Below are 24,497 nucleotides of genomic sequence, written 5' to 3' on the forward strand. Positions count from 1 at the left end.
AGGGTGGCAGACCGAGTACCCCTGAGGGTGTCGAGCTTCAACATTCACGATGCCAATGCGTGATCCAAAAGTCTACCCATTTTCTGCGGTCGCTAATCCAGGTATCTACTTTGCAAATATACAGATATACACGTGCTTCTTCTCCGAGCTTGCCACAATCCCAATCGTCAACCATTTCCTCGAGTAGGATTACCTCGGCAACGCGCCTGGGTCTAACAGATGCCCCATCTTTTCGATCTGCGGGTGCCTCGCGGTTAGCATTTGCCATGGGGCAGCGTAGGAGCACAGAATATCTCACCTTTGTCTTCAGATATCCTTCCACCTCGGGCGCCCTGAAGCCGCCCTTGCCCTTCCACGACAGAGGCACCATAGCCACACGCTCCTTCACCACCACCTCCCTGTTTGGCCCCTCCACGGCGCGAATCTTGTCTGGGTTGTTGGTCAAGAGACGCACTTCTTTCTGACCGAGGTCAAGCAGCATGGCTGTTGCAAGGCCGTAGCTCCGCGCATCAGCGGGATGTCTCAAGAGCAGGTTTGCCTCGACTGTGTCCGACCCCAAATCCTGCAGATTGTAAGCCTTGAGCTTCTCACCCAGCCCGATGCCGCGACCCTCCTGCCGCAGATAGATGATGATGCCTCCTGCTTTGTTTGAAGGCAGAGACATGAGCCGCGCAGCCTCGTCGAGCTGCTCGCCACAGTCACAGCGCGCAGACCAAACAGTTTCGCCTGTGTAACACTCGCTGTGTATCCTGACCAGAGGTGGTTGGCTCTTGTCAGCCTCTTCTGGTTCTTGTCTCTCTGTTGCCGAGCCATCAGCCTTTTCCAGGCTTGTCGTTCTCCCTGGGTACAGTCTGCCCGTGTATGCGCCCCGCACAAGGCGATCCATCTCGGTCTCGCCCTCGCGTACGGCATCGAGTGACTTGCTGCGGATCGTGTTTCCAAACACGATGGCCAAATGTTCCTTGTTGTCCACATTGTTGGTGTAGAGGTGGAGAAACATCTCGGCGCCTGTGGTGGTCGGGATACGCGCGCGGACAATGCATTCTACCTGAGGGAGTTGCTCGAGGAGTCGTGGGTGTTTGGATCCACAACCGCCGGAGGGAACCGAACTGTCGACTGGGACGCCGCGCGGTTCTGAGAGCAATAGGCTGGACGGAGTAGCGGTCCCTGGGGTGGCGGGAGGTGTGAAGGCTGGCGACAGCAGCGAACTGGGCGGCGGCGCATTTGATGGTGTCCCTGCGCCATCATTGCGGTCGCCGTTGCTGTCATTATCATTACTACTGCTGTCTCCGTCCTTGGGCGTGGGCGGTGATGTGGCAGAAGTGCCGACTGCGGGGTCGGAAGAAAAGGAGAAGTCGGGGTGCGACACATCGACATCACCTTGCGATGAGTGCTGGGCGTCTGTTGGGGGAGAGTAGAAGGAGGGCAACTGGCTGGTCGTCCTCTCGGCGTGGTGTTGCCATTCGTCTGGTTGCTGGCCGGGCATTGCGACGGGACTGGAATGGGATGGAGGGGCTGGCACGCGTGTGTGGCTGTCGGTGGCCGGTGACGGGTGGTGCAAGGCAACGCAAGGCAACGCAAGGCTATCCGCAATCACAGGCTCGGGCCGTCGGTTCCAGGGCACGTCTGGGTCGGTCTGTAGGTAGGGTAAAGAAGGTTGCAAGGGGGTCAATGGCGGTCAATGACACAATGAATGGTGAGAATCAATCAGTCAACACAAGACTCGAGCCCTTTTTGCTAGTTTCAAAAGATGACAGCTTCAACCGGGCCGGCAGGCGATTCCAAAGCGATTCACGGCCTTTGGGGAAGCATTAGTCATGTGCTGCCCGCATCGCCTCGGTGCTTTGGAGTTCGGCAGGCGGCGAGACAACTTCCCCATACTTCGCGGGGTTCGGCCCCACTCCTCTCCATCTTTCTTCAAACTTGACAGTTGACACTGCCATTGGATTTTTGGCGACAGCGACAATTCATTGTCTATCTCGTACCTGGGTAACCTGGATATGTTGAGCTTGCAGAAAGACCCCTTTCAAAATACAATATCACCGATTATTAAACATTGCATTTGTACAGATGGCATATTCATCATCAACTTACAACCGAGCATCTCCGATGGGCGATTGATTGATAAGCTGTGTCTTATCACAATCCTGTTCATCATCTTCCACCCAGTCACGCCAGTCAACTCAGGCCGATGCAGGAACACATCTTGGCTTGCCCGGCTGGGGCCAACTGTTCTCCAAAATTAGCATGCTAAAGGCTGATGCAGAACGCCCATTTCGATGCCAGCACTCACACGCAGCGGAGGCCGACATGTATTCTTCCGAGATGTCGTCAGTTCGGTTCAAGTGCGGCTCTTCAGTGCCCAGACAAGGCACTATATTGCGCCAGGCACCGCGAGGTAGCGCGTGGCATGTCGAGAGCTCGAGAAAGGTCCAGCGAGGTCCTCATCAACCCTCAAGCATCTCGTCCGGGCTGGGCTCCCGATCCAATATATCTGCGTGTCCTTGGAAAGAGGTTCCCTTGACCGCTGGGAAATTGGTCAATGCAGCTTGAGGTCTTGTCGCTACCGTGAGCCCACATGGGCAACACCGTCTCCCATCACGCAATGTTTCTGTGTTTCCTCTTTGGGACGTGGAGGAAACGGATCTTCGGGAGGGCAACCGGGAGCCGCACCCCAGGCCAAGACCTTAGCCTACCAGCGCGATGTGTCGTTCCGAGTGGGCCATCGCCCACTCTGTCCATGGTGCCGGCACGACGTCTCCTTCGACGCCGGGAAACCCGTCGACATCCTGGCCGTTGCAACTTGGCTAACGGAGACAGTGGGCTGTCATGGCGAACCGATTCGGAAGGGAAACCTGGGGGAGCGAGCCAGGTGAACTGGTATAAGAGGCATCCGACGACGACCTCGAGATGGGGGAGTCTTTCTTGCTTCTTCAGCCAGCCTCTCCAGCTCTGTCTCCCACTCCATCCAGCTTCTTCTTGGACCTACCATCACCATGCGTGCCGACGTCTTGATTGCCGCTCTGGCCACCGGCGCCCTCGTGGCTGCCGTCCCTACCTCCCCCAAGAAGCCCACCCCTCCCAAGGGCGACGTCTCCAACCCCTTTGTTGGCAAGACCCAGTTCGTCAACCCCGAGTGGTCCAACAAGCTCACTCAGACCTACAAGAGCTTCCTGAAGAAGGGCGATGTCAAGAACGCTTTCCGCACCCTTCAGGCCCAAAAGGTCAGCACCTTCGTCTGGGTCTCCCGTCTCTCTGAGCTCTCCAGAATCGATGAGGCCATCGCCACCGCCCGCCGTGTCCAGAAGACGACCGGCAAGAAGCAGATCGTCGGTCTCGTCCTTTACAACCTCCCCGACAGAGATTGCTCCGCTGGCGAGTCCGCCGGTGAGCTCTTGAGCGGCGAGAACGGCTTTGAGCGCTACAAGGAGGAGTTCGTCAAGCCCTACGCCCAAAAGGTCGCCGCCGCCAAGGACCTCGAGTTCGCCATTGTCCTCGAGCCCGATTCGCTCGGAAACCTGGTCACCAACCTCAATATCCCCCTCTGCGCCGGTGCCGTTGACACCTACCGTGATGGCATCGCCCATGCCATCACCCAGCTCCAGCAGGACCACGTCCACCTCTACATTGACGCCGCCCACGGTGGCTGGCTCGGGTGGAACGACAACCTTCCCCTCGCTGCCGATGAGTTCGCCGAGGTCTTGAAGAGAGCCGACGAGGCTTCCGGCAAGAAGAACAAAATTCGTGGTTTCGCCACCAACGTCTCCAACTACAACCCCCTTCACGCCGTCGTCCGTGAGAACTACACCGAGTGGAGCAACAGCTGGGATGAGAGCCACTATGCCTCCAGCCTGGCCCCCCATCTCGAGGAGCGCGGCCTTCCTGCTCACTTCATTGTTGACCAGGGCCGTGTCGCCAACCCTGGTGCCCGCAAGGAGTGGTATGTTTCCCCTGGCATTTCTTTCGATGGACCTCAAGCTAACAGTTTACGTGTAATAGGGGTGAGTGGTGCAACGTTGCCCCCTCCGGATTCGGACCCGCTCCCTCCACCAACACCAACAACACCGTCGTTGACGCCATTGTCTGGATCAAGCCCGGCGGTGAGTCTGATGGCGAGTGCGGCTACTTCAACGCTCCCCGCGCCGGCCACTGGCACGACGAGTTTGCCCAGCAGCTCGTCCAGAACGCCCATCCTTCCGTTTATGAGAACTGGTGGAAGTTCTGGTAAATACAAAAAGTATTTATCAACTAGGCGGATGGAGTAGGGTGTTTTAGAATTCTTGTACATACTTAATTATTTGCCTTGTCTATACAAACCAAGGTTAATCACAAGACCTTTTGTCAACTACTTCAGCTCCCTTTTGCTCTGTTTCATGGCGATCTAGTCTCCGGACATCCGAAGCGTGGTTATGGCTTGCTTTCAGCGTCTTGCTCAATATTTTACCCGCAATTGCTATAGTGTGGATTTCATGACACTGTTGACATACCCAGAACAGAGACAGTTCAAGTTTCTGTCCTTGCGGTCAACAACTCCAGTCCTAATTCCCGGGGAATTACGCAGACCTCAAACTTCGAAACGGACTTGGAAATTTGATGGCGTTTTAAGGTTGAGCGCCTTGTGGAATTTCCTCGCTGGTGCTGCAGTCAGGGCGTCATCCTCTCCAGCTTCGAAACCGGTGGGCAAGCCCCCCTATATACACAAACCCGCCAGCCTTGCGCTGTGCTTCTTGTTTTCTCCCCCTTTGCGCTCGCCAACCATCCAGTCGCACCCATGTCTCTCATTTAAACCACTTTGTCCTGGGTGACCCGACAGTCTTTTGTCAAATCCAAAACACAGCGGCCACCACCATTCTGCATCGTTCTTTGCCTGCAGACCACACGAACATAAGGCGATGAAACGAAGTATTGCCTGCCAGTGTCTGTTGGCAACAGGTCTGGTCATTGGAGAGGAAGTCTGTCTACCCGGGCCCACACACAACCACCCACGTCGATGACCTGCCGGAGCATCTCAAGCCCGGGGTCGCCCAGCCCAAACCCAAACTTGGCTGCAGCGAAGTGTTGACAATCTACCATTTCAAAGATGTGTACCACTCGCTAAACCGAGAGCATCTCGCTCGCTATGCCACCATGCTCGAGTCGGCCAAAAACGGGGGGAACCTCTTGAAGGTTGAACTCCGGGGCAATCCTAAAAACTCCTCCACCCCGATTGTGGTTCTCAGCAGTGGTGTCTTTGCCCCAGCTACCCCGAACGAGCAAGCAACTACAAATGCGGAGGGGATCGCGACTGTTTTATCACAGCTGCCCATTGATGTAGTGTGCTGCATCTCTGGCATGCCCCAACTCCCGTTGTCATTTCTGTGTGCCGTGTACTGACTGATATTAGATACCCCCAGCAGCTCCGCCAGAGAGCCTACCTTTCCCCCGTTTGGGCTGGCTTCTGCCTCTCCCAAACATCGCTCCTCAGAAGCACAGTCCTCCGAACTTTGCTTTCAAGACGCCGGTGTCTCCGCCCCCAAGACCAATCTCGTCGTGTCCCCCGCCGCGGCGCTGGTACCTCCTTCAGCCCAGGACGTTTTTGATATCCGGCAGCAGGGAAAGTACAAGATTGGCTTCTTTGGCATGGTTGGCATGGACTGGGATGTCCACTCCACCAATGTTTTGGATGATCTACATAAGGAGCACAAGGAGTTTCTTGTGAGTGAAGCAAATCCAGCGCAAAGGTGCTGAGGACAGAGTACAGGGTTGATCTTGTGGTTGCCGTGACGAATATGAGACTGGCGGAGGACCTCCTTCTTAGTGGTGCGACGCAGGAAAAGGGGCTCGAGAGGGTGGATTTTATCTTTGGAGGTTATGACCGTGAGGCCGTGGGGACTTTTTACCCTGAGCTTGTGATGCAGTCCCAGCACAGCGAGGGGGAAAGCAAGGGTAAGGTGGGTAGTGGTCGATACGAGGTCACCAGTCCAGAGATCAGGGTCGTCAAAAGCGGCGCGGCGTGGGAAGGGTTGAGTGTGTTGTAGATGTGCGTCAAAAAGGAGGGCGAGGACTTGCCGGAGCTGGACAGTGTCAAAGGTAGGCGTCGTATCTTGTCCTTGTTGCCTTGGGGTCTCCTTGCAAAGACTGACAGGTGGCTGTGTTTCTTTCAGTGACGCAATTCCATCACCTTGAACGCTACCCACCTTTTGCATCTCTTTCTCCCTCGGTCCGCATGCTCAAGACAATTGACACTGTCACTCCTGACCTCGCCAGCTTGACCACCAAGCCCCTTTTCGTCTCTCGCTCCAGGATCAACGCTAAGGAGGCAGCTGTCCGGCATTCTGAGACCAAGCTTGGCAATTTCATTGCCGATTCCATGATGGCGTACTACGACGCTGACATAGCCCTGCTCCCGTCTGGTGCCCTAAGATGTGATCGGATTCTTGGATCCGCATCCGAGGAGCAGCGACAGTTCGAAGTGATCGGGGCTGACATCATTGATTGCTTGCCGTTCCAGAACCAGCTTGTATTGAAGCTGATCACCGGGAAGCCGATGAGAGCTGCGTTGGATAACTCCGTGTTCGAGAGGCACGCCGATGGCCGCCTTCTTCAGATAGGAGGCTTGAGGGTGAATGCCTCACTGGCGAGGCCCGAAGGGGTCAGAATTGTCTCTGCGAAATGGGTTCTCCAAGAGCATGTCAATGGCACGCGGATTGAAGAGCATATTCGTGATGAGAAATATTACACCGTTGCCATGACTGAGTGGTTGGCCAACGGCTGGGGAGGTTTCTCTATGCTCCGCAAGGGACAATTGGTGTGAGAGGGTGAAGCGCAAGGCATGACCGACACCGACCTCTTTTTCAAGACTTTTGGGGAGTGGTCAGACATCGGCAACGCGTTTATTTCATGGTCACCGGGAACAGAAAGAAGAATCAGGCCCCGGTGGCTGTGAAAAAGTACCTGAACAATCCGTATCTGAGCAGTCGGAACTCCGGTCTTTGGGCCGTCAGGTATAAGATGGTGCTTGGCAAAGACGATGAAAAGGGGGTCCCCATTGTCTCACCAAAAGTTGATGGAAGAATCCATTTCACAAAGAACCTGAAAATCTCGAGAAATTCGCAGAGAGGGGTTCCTAGATAGATAGGCGGGTCTGCACGACCCTAGAGCTTTATAGACTGAATATAAGCGAACTAGATTGCCTAGCTCGTAGCCTGATGATGGACAAGCTCGAGCAATGTTGTTGTCCTGAAGAGACACTGTCCTGTCCCTGCGCCTCAGCTATGCCCGGATTGTCAGCTTCCTGGTCCTCGAGATTCCCAGGCAGGTATTTGCTCGTGTGTGATGCAATGCCGTCTATGATTTCCCAGCCTAGACCACCATGCTTCACCTTCTTATTCTGTATGTACACTGCAAGCCCGTCTTGTGATTCATGTGCTCGCCCGTTGGTTTCCCCGCCGTCTTCCACCGCTCTAGTTACTCCGCGCACCTCCCTTGGCCTCTCTGAGCTCGTCCATCTTGGCCACCCGCTTCTTGAACTCGACGTACTGGCACTTTTCGTAGCTGTGTCTCTCGTCCTGTGGTGTGGTCAGCATTGTCAACTACCCCGCGATGAGAGCGGTTCGGGGGCCAGTCGGTTGACAGGGACGCTGGGGTGGAATCCGTACGTTGCACTTCCAGGGAAGGTAGTATGTGTCCTGGCGACAGCGGTTGAGGGGGATCAAGAGGTGGCCGCAGCTGTCGCGGTACGCCATGGGGAGTTTGGCATCACGCATCTCCTCGCGGGTCGCCTCTGTGTGCTCGTTACGTTAGCCAATATGACGGAGATAATAGGTTGCGAATGGGGGAAGAAACATACGCCGCGGGATCTCGGAAGCCGTGCCTGTCGCCATTTTTGCTGCAATTGAGGCGGGCTAGCGTCGACAATTGCGAGGGGGGTTCGAGGTGGTGATGCTTGCGCTTCTGTTCTCGGAGCTCTGGCTACTGTCGCTGAGAAGCCAGTGGAGCTCCCACCTTGAGGTGGTCAGTGCTGACTGCCACTGTAAGTCTGAGCAAGGATCAAGGCACGTGTGGAATCACGTGAAGCCTATGGGTCGTTTTTTGTGCACGGGCCATTTCCCAGCTGTCGTTCCAACCACCAACACTAGCCGACCAAGTCTTGTCTCCGGCTCGTCATCTACAAGACGAGGCTATCCAGCTCGGACATGGGCGGGTGCAACACAACTCGCCGAGCTCACTTAGCCGGAATTCACTCACGGTCACCATCCCTTATTTCCAACCATACTGTTTGGTTTGAGTCGCTACCATGATTTCAACTCTGCACAGAACGCCCATTGCTATGCTCTTTCGGTTATTTTTGCATTTTCCAGAAAACCAAGATGCTCTCGGCCCTCACTACAAATGATCTGCTGATCAGCCTCACTTTATCTCGCATGCTGAGGCACCTCTGGGTTACCTCTCAGTTCCTGAACCGACCCTGTGAGTCTGCCTGTATTGACGGGTTGCTTGAAGCCGGTGGTGTAACTCCAGAAAGATAGACTGCAGCATGGAGGTATGGGTGTGTTTCGTTGCAATGCTACCTACCTACATGCTGTTCTGTCAAGTGGCTCAAATATACACATCAGCAATGCCCCGAATCTTGTGACTCTCTCTCTCTCTCTTCATGTCCAGTCTTTTCACCTTTTGCTCTTGGGCTTCAAAATGAAGCCGTCTGTCCTTGCTTTGACCTTCCTAGGGCGTGTCGGTGCGTTGCTGCCCTTGCCTCCAGCCCCCCAGCCCAACATCGCAACACTCAGCCTAGACACCTTGATGGGCAGTGAAAGCAGGTTCAGCCAATTGATTGACCACTCTAACCCATCTTTGGGGACGTTCAGTCAGAGATACTGGTGGGATACCGCCTACTGGGATGGCCCGGGCTCTCCTGTATTTCCTTCCCCTTTTCTTGTCGCCTGAGGTCAATCACTAAAGTCACGTACAGGTGGTGGTATTTTCTCCAGGAGAGGCCAGCGCCGAATATTACAGCGGTTTCTTGACAAACCAGACCATAGTTGGTCTCTATGCCCAGGCCATTGGAGCTGCAATCCTCCTGATTGAACGTAAATTTTCAACCCTCCCCTCAGGCACGAGATGGGTCACCGGCTAAAATGACACAAAAGACCGCTACTGGGGCGATTCCTCTCCCTTCTCCCACCTCTCCACGGTCAACCTGACGTACCTGACCCTCAACAATTCTGTCGCTGATTTTGCTCATTTCGCCCGCCAAGTTCAGCTTCCGTTTGATGAATCCGGTCGGTCCAACGCCCCCAAGGCTCCATGGATTTTTGTAGGAGGCTCCTACTCTGGCAATCTCGCCGCCTGGCTCGACCACCTGTCTCCCGGGACCTTTTGGGCCTACCATGCGAGCTCGGCACCCGTTCAAGCCATCCGACACTTCTGGGAATACTTCACACCTATCTGGGAGGGCATGCCGCGGAACTGTAGCAAAGATTTTGAGAAAATCACGGCTCATATCGACCAAGTTCTGGAACATGGCAGTGAGGAAGAGGTGAAAAGTCTGAAAGAAGGCTTTGGACTGGGGGACATCAAGGAGAAAGGAGATTTTGCGTCGTACGTCTCAGCTCATGGAGAAATCAGGAGACCTTGTGGCGCCTAACAAAGACAACCAGAGCGGTTGGGTTTGCGTTGGCAGAGTGGCAGTACATTTGTAGGTATTTCGCCATTGCGCTTGCTTGTGCCTACCTCACCTGGCCTCACTGACAATGGAACCCTAACAAAGCCATCACCTCTAGCTACCACCGCTTCTACCAAATGTGCGACACCATTCAGGGGGTTCGTCCCGTAGATCTTGACAGATGGGGCACTGAGCTGTGGTTCCCAAGCGGAGCTCCTACCTCCTCGCCGGCAAGCAACGGTGTTGGGCTGCAAAAAGCTCTGATCAACTACTCTGCCTGGTTCAAGCACGAATTCCTACCCGATGCCTGCAGCAACTATGGCTATGAAGATTGGGCCCAGGTCAACTCGACTGGCTGCTACGACACCTACAACGTGACCAGTCCGTTCTACACCGACTACTCGGTCAGCAACACCTTCAACAGGCAGTGGTTCTGGATGCTTTGCAATGAGCCCTTCTTTTACTGGCAGACAGGCGCACCAGCAGGGCAACCATCCATCATGTCTCGCCACGTTAGTCCCGAGTACTTTGAGCGTCAGTGCCGCCTGATGTTTCCAGACCAGGGGGACGCCAGGTCGGGTCTCTCACTGGGCAAGACAGAGGCCGACGTCAACCAACTGACCAGCGGCTGGTTCGTGAAAACAACTCGGTTAATATGGACGAACGGGTACGTCTTCCACAGAGTCAACTTCTTTCTTGTTTTGCTAACGCAGCGACAGAGAATTCGACCCCTGGCGCTCTGGATCTGTCTCGAGCATATCCCGACCTGGACGACCTCTGGAAAGTACGCCTGACGCGCCAGTGCATCTCATCCCCGGAGGCAGGCACTGCAACGATCTAGACACCAGAAGTGGAGAGCTTAATCAAGGGGTGCAGCGGGTGCAGCTAGAGTCAATCGCCAGGATGGTTGACTGGGTGAACGAGTTCTATGACGGGAAGGAGGGAAGAACCAGGGGCAACGGAGCCACACACATCCTCGGACGTCCTGTGTGAAAGACCGAGAGCTCCGTGATTCCCGGCTCGATCAACCATGATGTTTGCGAACTGTTAGCAAGTGACTTTGAGTTGCCCTTCCAGACAGCCGAACCAGCGATGTCTAGAAAATAGCCATCCATCCGGTCACACTCCGTCCTTGTGCATCGTGAGAGTGCCTCATCTATATTGATGAAGAGGGGTGACAGCCCAAAAATAAAGGGCGCCATGTCCCTGCTCTCCAAGGAACCCAAACGGAACCGATGAAGAGATATTAAATAGACATCATGTCCCAATAATGCTCGACTTTGGAAAGGATTGTGATCAGTATTATTCTGGGCCAGAGACGGATGAAGGCAGCACAGAGACCTGGCGCCAACAGCTAACGTCTGACCCCATCCAAAACTCCATCACAATTCATTGACGGTAGGATTGCGAACGAAACATTCGTCGAGGATGATGCACAGTTGTGGTTCAGCCTGAGCCGCGGTGCCACGAGTCCGAGCTGTAGAAGATGTTGGTTACCTCCCCGTAGGTACTCCACGGGCCCCGAACGGACGGGATTTAAGGGGCCAATTCCGGTGCTGCGAGTTTTGGGCTGCCGTACTAAGGACGGTCTTTTTGAGCTGCTGGAATCTTGTTGAGAAAGAGACAACCAATTTCGAGCTTGCCTTGCCCAAAGCCTGTGATCGCCGCGTTGGGAGCCATTTTTGGTGGTCCGGCAAGCGAATCGATGATAACCACTGACGTATGGAGTAGAGGAAAAATTCCAAATAATTATGGTCGCTTCAGGGTTATTGTAGATATGATGCAGGGCAAGATAGCGATTGTGGGGAGCCGCGGCCGATGCTGCAGCCAAGATGCTCAAGCTCGCCGGGTTGCAGCCCAAATGAGCGCTCGGTGAGAAATCGTTGTATCTGTGTGTGTGTTCGTGGTTGTTTTCTGGTATCAGTCGGTCGGAGGGAAAACAGATCAGTCCCAGAGATGCAAGGCTTCCAATTGCTCCGAGGCCCCCCCCACGGCGGTGGTTTTTTTTGGTGACGTGACACTGCAACCATTCGCTTGGTGCGTTGTTGAGCCTTATCGCCCGCGGTGTCAGACGGAACAGTTTGGCCGACAGGACGGGAGCTGGTTCTCGCAGGAAGGAAGCGGCGAGAGTTGTGAGAGTCGCGATAATGCGGGTCGTGGATTACAATCGCTTCATTTTTTGGTTCATGATACTGGAAGGGGTTACAGACACTTTCCTAATTGAGCAAGATGCACCTTGCTGGCCAACCGGGCTTCTGTGCAGCTTCCAAGCCTTCCAGTGGCCGGATGCCCGTCCGAGGCCCATCACCGCTACATCTGCGACAGTGACGAGGTAAGTACCCACCCCCCCCCCCTTCTGCCGGGCAGCCCCCGCGCATACCACAGGTGCTCCCGCAAGCCACCATGTTGCAAGCCGAGTGTTGAAGCTTTCACGGCTTGTGCCTGGGTTGCCGTTGTTGTCGTTGCCGCTTGAAGGATGATCACGGCAAGCATCGGAGCTAAACACATTTAGCGCACGATCTTTGCGGAAAAATAAACCCTGGCCTCTTGGCACCTAGTGGAGTCCCCTATCCTCACCACAGCTCTCCCTACCTTATCTCGAGATCCGAGAACCTCCTGTGCTCCTTCAACCAATGTTTTGCAAAGCGAACGGTTTTATCACATGCCACCGATGCCGTCATATCGCCATGGTTTGGCGACCTCAGACCTGTCAGACTGTCTCCTCTTTGATGGCAACATCGAAATCTATGGCTCCCCGAATCGGCAGGTTACCACGGACTCCACACAGACTTCGATGGTGTCTGTAGCAGTTGCAACCCGTCCCGTCAACATCAACCTCTCCGACTCCAAGTACCGTTGCCAGTCATTGGCACATCGCCGTAGTAAAAAATGTCAGCTCGCAGACGCCATTAAACCCACGTCGACGCTTCTACCTCTCATGGGACCCCGGCCCCTTGCGCTGATCACATACGTTGCGTTAAACTGCTTACATTACTGACTACCACATCTCTGACCGCCTGCGATCCATGGAACACTTGCATAACGTCCCGAATTACACATGAATGCACTCTGCGCGTAACCCCTGTCATCTGAGGCTGAGTTGGCTCACCACTAGACGGATTTTCTCCCGTTGCCGACTGGTACTACACAAAACAAACACACCAACATTTTCATCATGACGCCCAAAACTCAGGATAACAAGCAGGTGCCATCGAGAAGACTACAACAAATGACCAGACAAGGGAATTCATCCGAACGGAACGATCTACAGCGCGTCGGCGTCCTCTACTACCGGTAGGGCACCAATATTCCCACGGCCTGTAAGTTTTCTCTGCATGGTGACATGCTACGAGATGAGCACGCAAAGAAGCACGTCATGAACAACGATTGCTATCATCCTCGAAACTTAGTCACGGCCGTCTCCATCCGTCCGAACATGAGCCCCCCACGTTCAGCAAAAAGGGCAGGTTGCGAGGAAGGTTGCGAGGCACGTTGCGAAGCAGGTTGCGATACAAGGATTGCAGGTCACTGTTCAAATCCTGCGTCGTGTTTGGGGAAGATCAGAGAAGCAGTTGTGTGTGCAGCAGCGGAAAGCAGCTTTCAATGTCAAAGGAGCAAAGCTGATACATGCTCAACCCCCAAACTATCTGCCTGCCGAGGTACCTAGGTAGTCTTGTTAGTCCATGAGACCCTGTACCCTCTTGGCCGGCTGTCACCCACACTTCGAACTTTTCCCCTTCTTTTAACTTTTTACAAATAACTCCCGTTTTGCCGGGGTGCTGGATACTTCGACACGTTCTTCTAGAACGCCACATGCAAAGAGCGAACAATGCGTCAGCCTCGTTCCCGGAATATCTCACCAGGTACCTTACCTCACACATGAACCTTTCCAACAGGATGTGCTCTCGCAATACCCCTGCATTCCCTTCCCTCGTCCATGCATAGAGCCGACCACGATAGGCGAAGACACATCCCACCTTTCCCGTTATGGATCTCGGGAGTCCTGAAGGTTGGTACAACGGGTTACACGCGGGCTCTGTTTGAGGCGATCGCACACAGATAGTGCCCGGACCCAGTCCAGTTGTACCTATGTTTGTTTTGCAGACACCAGAGAAGTAGTCTACATACGTCCAGAATACCGCAGCCAAGCCAACCTAGGAGATAGTTATCACTGGACGACCTGACTACTTTGGGCAAAATTCCGACCTCCCGTCCCCCTATGCATCCCACAGCCGACAACACTACAACCTAGGCTCCCTCAATAATGCCCAGATTCTCTGCCCCCAAGGGGGGAATGGGGAAACGCCAGGATCATGGCATGATCCGGCAAGTAGCCTGCTATTGGATCTCGGGGAAGAGGAAGTCTGAAGATGCCATTCTGGGCGCTATGCATCTTTGAAAGTACAATATCCCCAGGTATAATAAGACAGAGTAGTTGCCTCCTTGCTTCTGCCTTTCTCTGAATCTCCACTTCAGATTACATGGGCAGTCATATAGGACACCGAGGTACCTTACCCTGACCATCTCATTCTTGAACTTCGCGGATCTGTTAGGCTCCAAGTTTCAAATACCAGTTCAACAAAGAGCAGTTTTCGGTATCAGCCCCAGGCAATCTGTTACATAGGGAGGGTAAAGCTGTATCAAGGTTCGCAAAGCATTCCAGTGTTTATTCATCTTGTCACCATCTTGAGACGCTAACTACCTTACCGCGTTGTCTGTTAGACTCTGACACGTACACACACACACACCCAACATCCACACACAAGCAACGTACCAGATGAAGATGCCTTCGCTATCAACATCACAACGGCACGGACTTATCAGTGACCTCTCTCAAAACCATGCTCACCCCGGAACCCCTATTCAGACTCTCCCACAAGATATAGATATCTACGAGCCCTCTGACTGTGAATCTGACCACTCGGATAACGAGGAAGTTGATCTTCCCCGACAGCCTCCGGCCACAGCAATGGCTACTACGCCCCGCCAATTGGAGGATGGGCTTGCTAAGCTTGATTCTACTCCGTCTCCTAGAGTCACCATCATCTCCACCCCACTTTCTCTCACTGACAGAGAGGATGCACCTGATTGTCCTGTCACACTTGCTGGGCTGGATCCGGGCCCGTTGCCCCCGAAGAAGGGGTCCCGAACCTATCGCTACTTTCGTTACAATTTTGGTTCTGTCTACCGCCGAATCTTCTGCCTGGCCTTCTTGGGCAACCTCTCGGCCCTCGCCGTCCTCGCTGCCAAACACGGACTGTCAGGTCAGGCTGAGAGGTTCACCTATCAACAGGCCAGTATAGCGGTCACGGCCAACGTTCTGGCCGCGCTGCTGGTCAGAAATGAGCATGTGGTCAATGCTTTCTTTTGGTTCTTTGCCGACAAGGCTGTCACCAAGTACCTCTCTCTGAGGGCTAGGAGGTTGGGGGCCAAGATCTACTCCTACGGCGGTGTCCATTCCGGGTGTGCCGTGGCTGCTACGGCGTGGTACATTGCGTTTCTTGTGCTCCTGACGCTGGAGTGGACTGGTGCCGACATCGCCGAGGAGCAAGGGATGGTGAAGGGATATATCTACCTCGTCAGCTACACCATCCTCGCACTCTTGGTCAGCATGCTCGTGACCGCATGGCCCGAGTTCCGAAGAAGGTGCCACAACTGGTTTGAAGGCGTCCACAGGTTCATGGGATGGACGGCGGTGTTTTTGTTTTGGGTGCAGGTCTTGCTTCTCACTTACGAGAACTCCTCCCACGATTTCGGCACGGGGCTCGCGCAGTCACCCAACTTTTGGATGTTGGTGGTCATCACGGGCTTGGTCGTCTACCCTTGGACAAGGCTAAGGCTCAGAAAGGTCGAGGCCGAGGTGCTATCGAGCCATTGCGTCAAGCTCAATTTTGAGTACAGGGATGTGCACTATGGGCAGGCAGTCAAATTGACCGACAGCCCTCTGAGAGAGACGCACGGGTTTGGGGTCATCCCTCATCCCTATGCTCCAAAGATTGAAGATGCCACCCACCAGACAAGCAGTAGCGGCAGCTCCATGGTGTCGATCGAGAGAGAGAAGACGCAAAAACAAAACAAAGGGTTGTCGCATGCCGGTGAAAAGGGATACTCAGTCATTGTGTCCAAGGCGGGAGACTGGACGTCCAAGATCATCGCCAATCCGCCCACGCACATCTACACGAGGGGCACGCCGCAGTTTGGCGTCATGAGAGTTGCTGGCATGTTTGAACCGTGCGTCATTGTTGCGACGGGATCTGGAATCGCGCCGTGCCTGAGTCTATTTGTGCAAAAGCCAGACCACCCTGTGAGAATCATTTGGTCCACCAAGTCACCCTTGCAGACGTATGGGCAGGACATCATTGATCTGCTCTACGCCACCGACCCGCGTGCCATCATCATTGATACCTCCAAGGGTGGCCCCAAATTCAAAAGGCCAGATTTGGTCAAATTGGCCTATCGAGTTTGGGAGGAGAGCCAAGGAGAGGGACCTGAGCAGTACGCGAGACTTGAGGGGAGAACCAACTCAACTGGACGGAAAAAGATTGTCGGCAAGTGCGAGGCCGTGGTGATTATCAGTAACCAGAAGCTGACCGAGAAGGTGGTATATGGGCTGGAGAGCAGGGGCGTTCCTGCATTCGGAGCCTTGTTTGATTCCTGAACCTTGTCTTTTAGAAGCTGGGTACGGTGCCCTTTATTTGTTTAGTCACGCTGACGCGTTGCAAGTTGAAGGATTCACTTTGTGACTGGATATGAGAAATGTGGACATTTAGGATTGCGTAGGGGATTTGATGGCTTAGAGGGGGTAAATCGATGCGTCGGGGTCATGGGCATGCATCTCTTTGTCCTGATAGGTAGGTACGATTTGCGTAACTGTTCATTGCGCTGATCTTGAATAAAAGTTGAATATTGTTGATCTCCTACCTAGCACACAAGCATGCTACATCAAATTTCCCCTGAATCCCATACCACCACTCCTCCAACTACCGTCAGCACACTTCTCAACTGTTTGATCCTTTCCTCCGGAATTGTGAAGTAGTCCTCACTAAGCACTGCTACATCACCCAGCCTTCCTGTCTCGAGAATACCCAAGCTATGCTCGTCAGGCCCACCTAAGAACCAAGTGTTGTGTTTCGTAAAGAGCTCCAGCACTTCTTGTCTGCTGATTGACTGGCCGGGGTTGATGACCTCTCCTTTGGCATTTTTTCCAGTAATTGCATAATACGCATGAGGCCACGGGCTCAAGGGAGCAATGTTCGCCCCATCAGGACCGAACCCTCCACGGATTCCGCTGTCCAGGATTCTTCGAAAAGGAGGTCCGGCGGGGTTTGTTGTGTTACCTGTCCCTGAAAGGTAGAGCCAGCCAGAAACATTCACACCCGCCCCTAATGCCTTTAGTCTTCTGAGAGAATCTGTCGAGATCCTTGGCACATGGGCGACAACCCAGCGTAGATTTTTGATGGAGACTTCGGCGTCGACCTTTTCAAAGCTCTCTAGCTGTGTTTTGAGATCATTTTCTCCAAGAGCATGTACCTCCAGCCGCCACCCTGCCTTGGCTATTTTAAGGGCGGCAGCTTCAAAGACGGGCCCGCCGGCGTAGTCTGCGATCCCGACGGCGAACTCGCCGATGGCACCGGTACGCATCATGTCATTGCCAAAAAAAGGGAACGTGTTGCGCAGGCGCTCTACAAGAGTAGGGTTTTCTGTCGTTGTGTCATCGTGAAGGAAGTTTATGCGAAGCCGGATGATGCCGTCGAGGTCATTGTACACCGAGAGCCAGGGAAGATGAAAGGTATACAGATCTTCTGAGGCAGCACCGTCCGAGGATGTGTTGGTCGCACTGAAGGCCCCTTGATCCAGCTTTGGTGGCCTGGGTTAGTAAAAGCTCCAACAATGTTCACCAACATCGGTGGCAGGGTGTGCAGGCGGGGCATGAAGGTGAGTGGGCATATATCGCAAGAAGAACCTACGTGTGTTGTCACTCCGACGCTGGCTGCATACTCCATTGCACTCCTCACGCTCCTCTTCCTCTCCTCAAACCCCAACAAGTTCTGCCTCAGCCACAACAGCGCTTTTCCATTTTCCAGTCCAGATGCAATACTTCCATTCGTCGCTATCACCACGCTAGCCTCTCTTTCCAAGATCTCTCTGCCTTTTGTATTTGTGGTAGCCGGACCAGAAAAGGATGTGGAGATGAAGATTGGGTTGTCGTTCACTGCGCTATCCAGCTCCTCCAACGTAGGGAGTCTCTGTTCCTTGAGCTGACTGGGAGAAAAGCCACCGATGGTTGTGATCCACCCATCCTTTGGCACCCCTTTTGCACGCTGCTGATATGTTGCTTTCACATCAGCAACCGACAAGGACAGCTCCAGAGGGGTATGGTAACCGGGTCTGTTTCCGAGGAGAACAATGTGATTATGGCAGTCTATTAACCCCGGTACCGCAACTCGACGTCGGAGGTTGATTTTCCTGACTGGAGAGGACGACTGTGACAAAGTGCGTTCGGCCTCGGGTAAATCGTCACCAGTATATGCAATGTATCCATCTCTGACGGCCAAAATGGAGACTACCCGGTTGCTGGGGCCGATTGTGTGAATTTTGCCGTTATAAAGAAGCACAGACCCGCGTAGAGAGCCCGAAGTATGGGGCTGGGTGATGAAACGAGGGGGCAAAACTGGAGTGAAGGAAGATTCAATCGACAGCGTGAAATTAGTATTGCTGGACACTTGGACGTCGAGTCGGGAGGCAAATAGGACCCAGAATTGGAATACGAGTAAGAAGGGTAGGATGGTGATAATGGCGAACATGACTCTCAGGGTGTCTACGATTAATGGATTTATGTTCAAGTAGAATGCGGAGCAGACAATTGTGCTGTCAATGCTTCGGAGTATGTCCTGTCATATACTACCTAGGGTAAGTAAACCCTAGCCACATTATATACCTGAAAGGTAGGTAAGGTACCTTGCCCTCCTTCACTTGAGGGAGGGTACCCGTCGCGATGATCACATACCCACGAAGGAGGGGGAGTGTGGACAGAGGTACCTTGGGTACCGAGCCAGTGACTAGGTATCTAGATATGCAATACAATGGAAATATCCGGCGGACAAAAATATCAGCCGAAGCATGCTCCTAGGCCGGTGGTTCACTAGTCTGAGATGCATACATATATTCGTAGTATTGCATGAGGGGTTGCTCTGGCAGCCTGAGCACACTGGTGATGGGTGGTTTTGTGTCATCGTTCGGAAGTTTGGAGAGCTTGGCTTGCCCATCACCTGCAAAATAAGCCGCACTGCAACCTCTTTTGGAACCAAGACCAATTGAATAGCTATGCTGAAAAGACTTAGTCACAAGAAAAGGAAAAGACGTCATTTCTATTGCATGATATGAATTCTGAGTCTTGGTGATAAAACATCCAATCATAAAAGCCTGCTTGGCCAAGTGGTAAGGCGTCGCACTTGTAATGCGAAGAGCACAGGTTCGATTCCTGTAGTAGGCATTAATTTTACTACACCCAGTTACGTTGATCCTCATCACACAAATGGAAAATTTTTGTAATTGCAAATTCTTCATGAGAACCTGGAACAGTAGACAGAATGGCAAACAGACAACAAGTCAACACCCAGATCACACTGCTCTGCGTCTTTTTGCACTTGACCGAAACATTGGAGGACGCCGTCCTCGCTTCGACCCACGAGCCCCATCATCCCAAGCCCCATTTTGTAATTCCTCCTCCACCCGTATCGCGTGCTGTATGGCCTTGTCCATTCCATTCCTCACATACTCCTCTGGTGTGCTATCGCCCTCTAGCCTCAGATGCCATGCTCGTATATACCGCTTGGGATCAAAAGTTTGTACAGGCAATGGACCGAAAAGACGAGATTCCATTCCACTGCGCATAAAGTCATCCAGTGAAGTCCATGGTCTAGGACCTTGACGGAATTTCTCAGGAGCTGGGCCCAGTGCTGAATCAACGCTGTGGGTGATGGTCCTGGTTTGAGACGTTTTTGGTCTTTGGCTCGGTAACGTGGTGTCCTGATACCTTCCAGGCAGAGTTTGTGCCACCAACCTCCCCTGACTTGTGGGAATATTCAAATTTCTAGACAGTGTATCGGTTCCGCCATCTTCATCCTCGCTCAGGACCTGGAGAGTCATGACGCTCGACATCTTCGCCATCGTAGGAGCGTCATCGCCATCGCCAGCGTCTTCCTCTCCAGCCCAAGGGTTTTCACCGGCATAGAGCTTGCGGTAGTACTCGGCCAGCGGAATTCCCTTCGTCGTGGGAGTGGAGCGCCTCACACTGGAATCAATGTATGACGAGTTCCCCTCAGCAGCATCTATATTGTCTTGAATAGTCTGGTCCATTCTCCCGTCGTTCAGGTCGCCCGGCGCATTAAACAAGTTTCTAAGAGTTGTGACAGATTCCTCGTCAGCCGGCATCGATAATCCATCAACAAAGGAGTTTTCTGCAGCTCGTTCTGCTTCGAGTAGTATCGTATCATCAGCTGCCCAAAATGCCGGCAGGTTTGTGACATCTTTGAGGGTCATGTCTGGGTTTTCGAAGAACCCTGTTCTCAAAATGTATTCGCAGTATTTTTCCAGGCGGTCAAGTGCCCTATTTTCGTATGAGGGGTCATTCGAGTCTGGCAGGATCGTGGATTTCCCATCAGGATCGGCAGAGCTTGACTGCTCCTGCTCGGCCTCTAACATCCACTCATCGTAAAGATCGGGCTTGCTCTTGGAATCACGGTGCACAGGCACAGTGCCACCCTCTGTGAATTGTTGATTGTTGATGAACGATATCTGGTCCTTCCACCACTTCATGAGGCTTTCCAAGAATTGAACTTCATTGTCAATCCTACGGATGGTGTCGTTATGCTTGCGGTCGAACTCGTGATGCATGCCGATTTGGGTGTTTATGTTTCTCTTGTTGTAAACATGAGCCAAGCTATAATCAGCCTTCCTACCCTCAAAAGTGGAATTTTCATGATGCTTTTCCTCCTGTAGGTGCTTGACCTTTCTGCGCTCCACCTCCGCCCAAAAAGACCATATCGCCGCCAAAATATTCTTCAGCTGTTTGTCCACAATGGCAAGTGTTCTCTTATCAATGTCGGAAAGATTCCCACGTGTGGCAATGTCGATCTGGCGGGATCTCAGGATGTCGAGAGTACTAAGCTCCCTGGCAATGAAGGGATATAGTTCCCAGACTGGCTTGTTCACTCGGGCCACGATGGCAGCATCTCTAAGCGGGGAGTTGGTGCTCACAGTTGGGATTGATGACTGGTGCGAGCTCGAGGACTGCTGTGACCTTCCAGACTGTTGTGGGCTTGAAGACTGATGTGCATGCGAAGGTGTGGACGTCCCGGCCTGGGGGGCGGTGATCAGCGGCTTCACATAAAAGTTGTTCATGAACGGATACATGTAGTTCTTCTCGGCTATTTTGAGCAGTTTTCGTCGGTCATTCAATCTTTTGTTGTGCCGGTGAATTGTTCGGACGAGGTCTTTGTACTTCCCACCGCGGGCTTCCATAACCATGATAACAGCCGACCGGGAAGGCCAAAAAGGAAACGTGTGTACCCTAATCGCGGCGAGAGCCATGTGAGCTTGCTGAAAGTCCTGGGTAGCAGTGAAAGGCCATCGCTGCGGGTCATAAGCCCGATAAGGCATCCCGCCCCTGATGCCCATGGTCCACATGACCGGGCGATCCCTTTTGTCCTTCGCCCTTCTATGCTGATCCAGTTTATAGTCGGCCAACGCAATGACATGTCCGTAAAGCCAGTCGTTGCTGGGCCATTCCTCCCAGCGTCTTTCTCTTTGTACCTTCTTGGTTTGAGTAAACTCGGTCCACCATGCACATGTTGCTTCCTTCATGTCCGCCGTGTTGTCGTATTCTTCGGCTGCGAAATCATACATATCCTCAAACTTCCCCACGAGATCAAGCAGTTCTCCGCTGTATTTTGCTCGCAACTTCTTGGAGGTTGCGAGTTTGGTAAAGGGAAATTTGATCTCATCGCCGGCTTGTTCCCGTTCGGCAACGTGAAAGGCTAGCTCTCTGCCCAGACCCCACGCTTTAATGCGTTTTTCAGAGATAGTCAACAGTGTCTTCAGCATCACACCGAAATACATCTTGTCAAACCACGTCCCCGGCTCTGGAAGCTTTTTCAACCTTGCCTTGTATTCACCGTGAACATCATGTTTCACGTCGCACGCCAGGCCAAAGTCTGCAAGGTGAATCTGTGGGAAACAGGCGTTAAAGTTCTCGAGTCGTGGGTCTTTTTGTTTTTCTTCAGCAGAAGGGTAGTGCAGCCAAATATTGTGTAAGTGGCCGTTATTGTGGCCAATCGAGACCCAATCTTTCAACGTTGGATGCTTCAAGTCGGGCTTCAAGTGGTTGTTATTCCGGAGGTTCTCCTCTGGAGATTTCACATGGCCTGTGTGCAAGTAGGCATAAGCCCGCCCGACTTGGGCGATGAAATGCCAGATGAATTCCTCGGGGACATCCTCGGCTCCTGTACGCTCCGAATTTTTAGACAAGCGCCCTTTCTTGTAATTCTCCAGGAGCTCCCTGAGCGAGCCGCCATTGTAGTATTTCATGAACATGGTTGACTGTGAGTCTCCGTGCCAGTTCTTTATGTCGTTGTCGGGTCTGGTTCCGTAATCATGTATCTGAACTGCATACATCTGCGAGATTGGATACAGAATAGCTACGTAGTACACATTTTATTAGCAGCTGCGTCTGGACGATGATGGACATCACATACGGTCATATTCTAGCGATTTGTACGCTGCAGGGTCGTCCAAAGTCATGTACTCAATCTCTGGTATGATTCCGTTGACATTGCTCGACAATCGCCACGAGATATTGCCCAGCACCTGTTTGATGACCACCTGCTCCTCAGGTTTGTCCACAGAGTGGAACAGCCCTACCATCACACCATTTTTGGTCATGTACTTCGGGAGAGTAAACCAACGGATCAAAACAAAGCCCTTGGGACGAGCTTGTAGCCAGATGAGGGATTTGTTGGTAACAGGCGATTCGTTTTTGTAAGCTTCTCTTTCGGCCACCTCGGGCCGCTCGAGTGGAAAGGCTCCCAGTGTCATGTTTTTCCACCCTCGCTCTTCGATCTTCTCGCCAAAAGGTGTATCTGTAGAGCGTTGGACGCCCACAAAGCCGGAATCATCGCGAATTGTGCTGTCGTTCGGAGATGCCATTATGGCAGGTTAGAGAAAAACTCGGTACTCCGGTGTGAGGGGCAGTTTTGACCAATGTCTGGATTATTATGAGCTCGTGTAGGCAAGTTAAGTAGGCAAGGTAGCTACCCGATTGATGATGAGGTGTATATTTTAGGTCTTGGACAACAAAGCCCTATCATCTCCAAATCCATGCCCTTCTTTGTCCGGGTAACTAGGATCAGTTCAAGTAGCTGTTTCACAGGGCAGCCTTCGCTCAGAGACAAAGGATAGGTATCTCATCGAATCACTATCCAGCTAACCACTTTTTCCGGATCGGGCTAGGAACTGCCAGTCATCAAACATAGAGACTTTGAAAGTGGCATTTGACTATGCCCTTGGTACCCACACCTACCTCCCTCTGTGCAACTGGTTTCATACACACCATCCCATTATCTGGGCGGCATCATCAATTTGCCTTGTCTACCACACACATCCAGTTTCCCCCAGCATTGTACCTGCACCCACACTCCACACAATTTATCGAGAGGGAGTTTGGATTCTGCGTTGCTGCTTCGACATCTTGTTAGTGATGATGTTTCCCATCAGTCTTTTTCAAGCCGCGCTGGATCGAATCGCATCCTAATTGGACACTTGGTGAAAAATAGCCAGAGGCAATTTCTGACAGTTACGTGCAGTGCTAGAGCGTTGTGTGTGCACTATGCCTGCCCAAGAACGCGGGATTAGGACTCCGTTCACACATGGTTGAGGTGGGACTACAAGATTTAGGCTGTTAATCTGAGCTGCAGGTAGCCGTAGGAATGCAACTCTGTGACCCCAGATTAACAAACAGCCTAAAGGTGGAGTACACAAGAGAAGTCTCTAGACAGGTTCAAGTGCATTGTTTGTCAGTCAGCTAGGTAGAGATGTCCTATCTGGTTTGAATCATTGTTTCAGCGGATAGACTGTGGTAAAATACCTACCTACCATATTAAATCCTTGGGAGCCGTAGCAAGACTTGACGTTATGCATAAGGTCTGAAACAAACATACTACCTGCCAGTCCTGCCTACTTATACAAGCTTCCCGACCTACTTTGCACTCTGGCAGGTTGCATCACCTACATTCCTTGACTCGCAGCTTGATCAAGGGAGATGTTTTTTCAGGTTCGCAGACATCCTTTCGGCCGCCACTGCCCATGTTGAGCCTTCAGCTTGGCAGTACCAGTTCTCGGCCTCCATATCCCGTGGTTGCCCATTGAAGCAATTGAAGCAGGCCCCATGTCATGAGGCTCTTTGGACGCCATCCATTGGCATACAACTGCACATGTTTAGCTTAAGGTCTTGGGTCGTAGTCTCATTGATTTACCCGTCGGTTGAATCGGTAGTTCGCTCCCTGAAGGCCCCGTTCCCTTTTTTGCCGAACTGGGTTGCATCTTTCGGCAAGGCTGTCTACGTACCAACCCATATTACTCGATGCAGACAGGCCGGTGGCCGAGAACCAGAAACCCGGTTTGAGAGTCGAACTGACTGGGAGACTAGCACAGGGAAACACCATGTCATGTGGTCCTCAGTATATTGAATTTAGACCCCCTATACGCGCGGCTAACCTTGGTGTACAGTCCTGTCATGCTTCTGGTTGCATTGCACAGATCGGTTGCGTATGAATTCCAAGCTGTTCAACTTGGCACTCTG

The 24,497-nt window shown here is 52.7% G+C and overlaps 7 protein-coding genes and 1 non-coding gene across 8 annotated transcripts; 5 read left to right on the forward strand and 3 right to left on the reverse strand.

Annotated features, from left to right (window-relative positions):
• Positions 1 to 127: 127 nt before the first annotated feature.
• On the forward strand, positions 128 to 4,352 carry CEL6B (1,4-beta-D-glucan cellobiohydrolase cel6b). Its single transcript, XM_062877110.1, has 2 exons — positions 128 to 3,940; positions 4,000 to 4,352. Exons 1-2 carry the CDS (start codon positions 2,997 to 2,999, stop codon positions 4,226 to 4,228), a joined length of 1,173 nt encoding a protein of 390 aa, XP_062735792.1. The 5' UTR covers positions 128 to 2,996; the 3' UTR covers positions 4,229 to 4,352.
• Positions 190 to 1,923, reverse strand: RIB1 (GTP cyclohydrolase II; the record flags this gene model as incomplete). Its single annotated transcript, XM_062877111.1, has 2 exons — positions 299 to 1,923; positions 190 to 237 (listed from the first exon to the last, which is right to left on the reverse strand). Exons 1-2 carry the CDS (start codon positions 1,484 to 1,486, stop codon positions 190 to 192), a joined length of 1,236 nt encoding a protein of 411 aa, XP_062735793.1. The 5' UTR covers positions 1,487 to 1,923.
• A 775-nt stretch (positions 4,353 to 5,127) lies between the features above and the next one.
• On the forward strand, positions 5,128 to 7,137 carry QC761_213795 (uncharacterized protein; the record flags this gene model as incomplete). Its single annotated transcript, XM_062877109.1, has 5 exons — positions 5,128 to 5,315; positions 5,394 to 5,687; positions 5,741 to 5,930; positions 6,018 to 6,069; positions 6,144 to 7,137. The coding sequence occupies 5 exons, from the start codon at positions 5,128 to 5,130 to the stop codon at positions 6,791 to 6,793; spliced, it is 1,374 nt and encodes a 457-aa protein (XP_062735794.1). The 3' UTR covers positions 6,794 to 7,137.
• QC761_213790 (uncharacterized protein) lies at positions 5,147 to 8,314 on the reverse strand. Its single transcript, XM_062877108.1, has 5 exons — positions 7,829 to 8,314; positions 7,638 to 7,762; positions 6,582 to 7,547; positions 5,672 to 6,083; positions 5,147 to 5,612 (listed from the first exon to the last, which is right to left on the reverse strand). The coding sequence occupies exons 1-3, from the start codon at positions 7,860 to 7,862 to the stop codon at positions 7,443 to 7,445; spliced, it is 264 nt and encodes an 87-aa protein (XP_062735795.1). The 5' UTR covers positions 7,863 to 8,314; the 3' UTR covers positions 5,147 to 5,612; positions 5,672 to 6,083; positions 6,582 to 7,442.
• On the forward strand, positions 8,117 to 11,546 carry QC761_213780 (uncharacterized protein). The gene is made up of 6 exons (XM_062877107.1): positions 8,117 to 8,892; positions 8,948 to 9,065; positions 9,126 to 9,576; positions 9,636 to 9,673; positions 9,746 to 10,307; positions 10,360 to 11,546. The coding sequence occupies exons 1-6, from the start codon at positions 8,524 to 8,526 to the stop codon at positions 10,631 to 10,633; spliced, it is 1,812 nt and encodes a 603-aa protein (XP_062735796.1). The 5' UTR covers positions 8,117 to 8,523; the 3' UTR covers positions 10,634 to 11,546.
• A 2,871-nt stretch (positions 11,547 to 14,417) lies between these two features.
• On the forward strand, positions 14,418 to 16,298 carry QC761_213770 (uncharacterized protein; the record flags this gene model as incomplete). Its single annotated transcript, XM_062877106.1, has 1 exon — positions 14,418 to 16,298. One exon carries the CDS (start codon positions 14,418 to 14,420, stop codon positions 16,296 to 16,298), a length of 1,881 nt encoding a protein of 626 aa, XP_062735797.1.
• Positions 16,299 to 16,506: 208 nt separating this feature from the next.
• Positions 16,507 to 23,382, reverse strand: QC761_0046710 (uncharacterized protein). The gene is made up of 4 exons (XM_062872414.1): positions 22,396 to 23,382; positions 19,330 to 22,338; positions 17,608 to 18,311; positions 16,507 to 17,497 (listed from the first exon to the last, which is right to left on the reverse strand). The coding sequence occupies exons 1-4, from the start codon at positions 22,844 to 22,846 to the stop codon at positions 16,583 to 16,585; spliced, it is 5,079 nt and encodes a 1,692-aa protein (XP_062735798.1). The 5' UTR covers positions 22,847 to 23,382; the 3' UTR covers positions 16,507 to 16,582.
• QC761_0046720 lies at positions 19,062 to 19,133 on the forward strand. The gene has a single exon. It is a non-coding gene; the product is annotated as a tRNA-Thr (tRNA).
• Positions 23,383 to 24,497: the final 1,115 nt, after the last annotated feature.

The sequence above is a fragment of the Podospora bellae-mahoneyi genome, chromosome 2 (assembly GCF_035222275.1).
Source record: "Podospora bellae-mahoneyi strain CBS 112042 chromosome 2, whole genome shotgun sequence".
In the NCBI taxonomy this organism is placed as follows: Eukaryota; Fungi; Ascomycota; class Sordariomycetes; order Sordariales; family Podosporaceae; genus Podospora; species Podospora bellae-mahoneyi.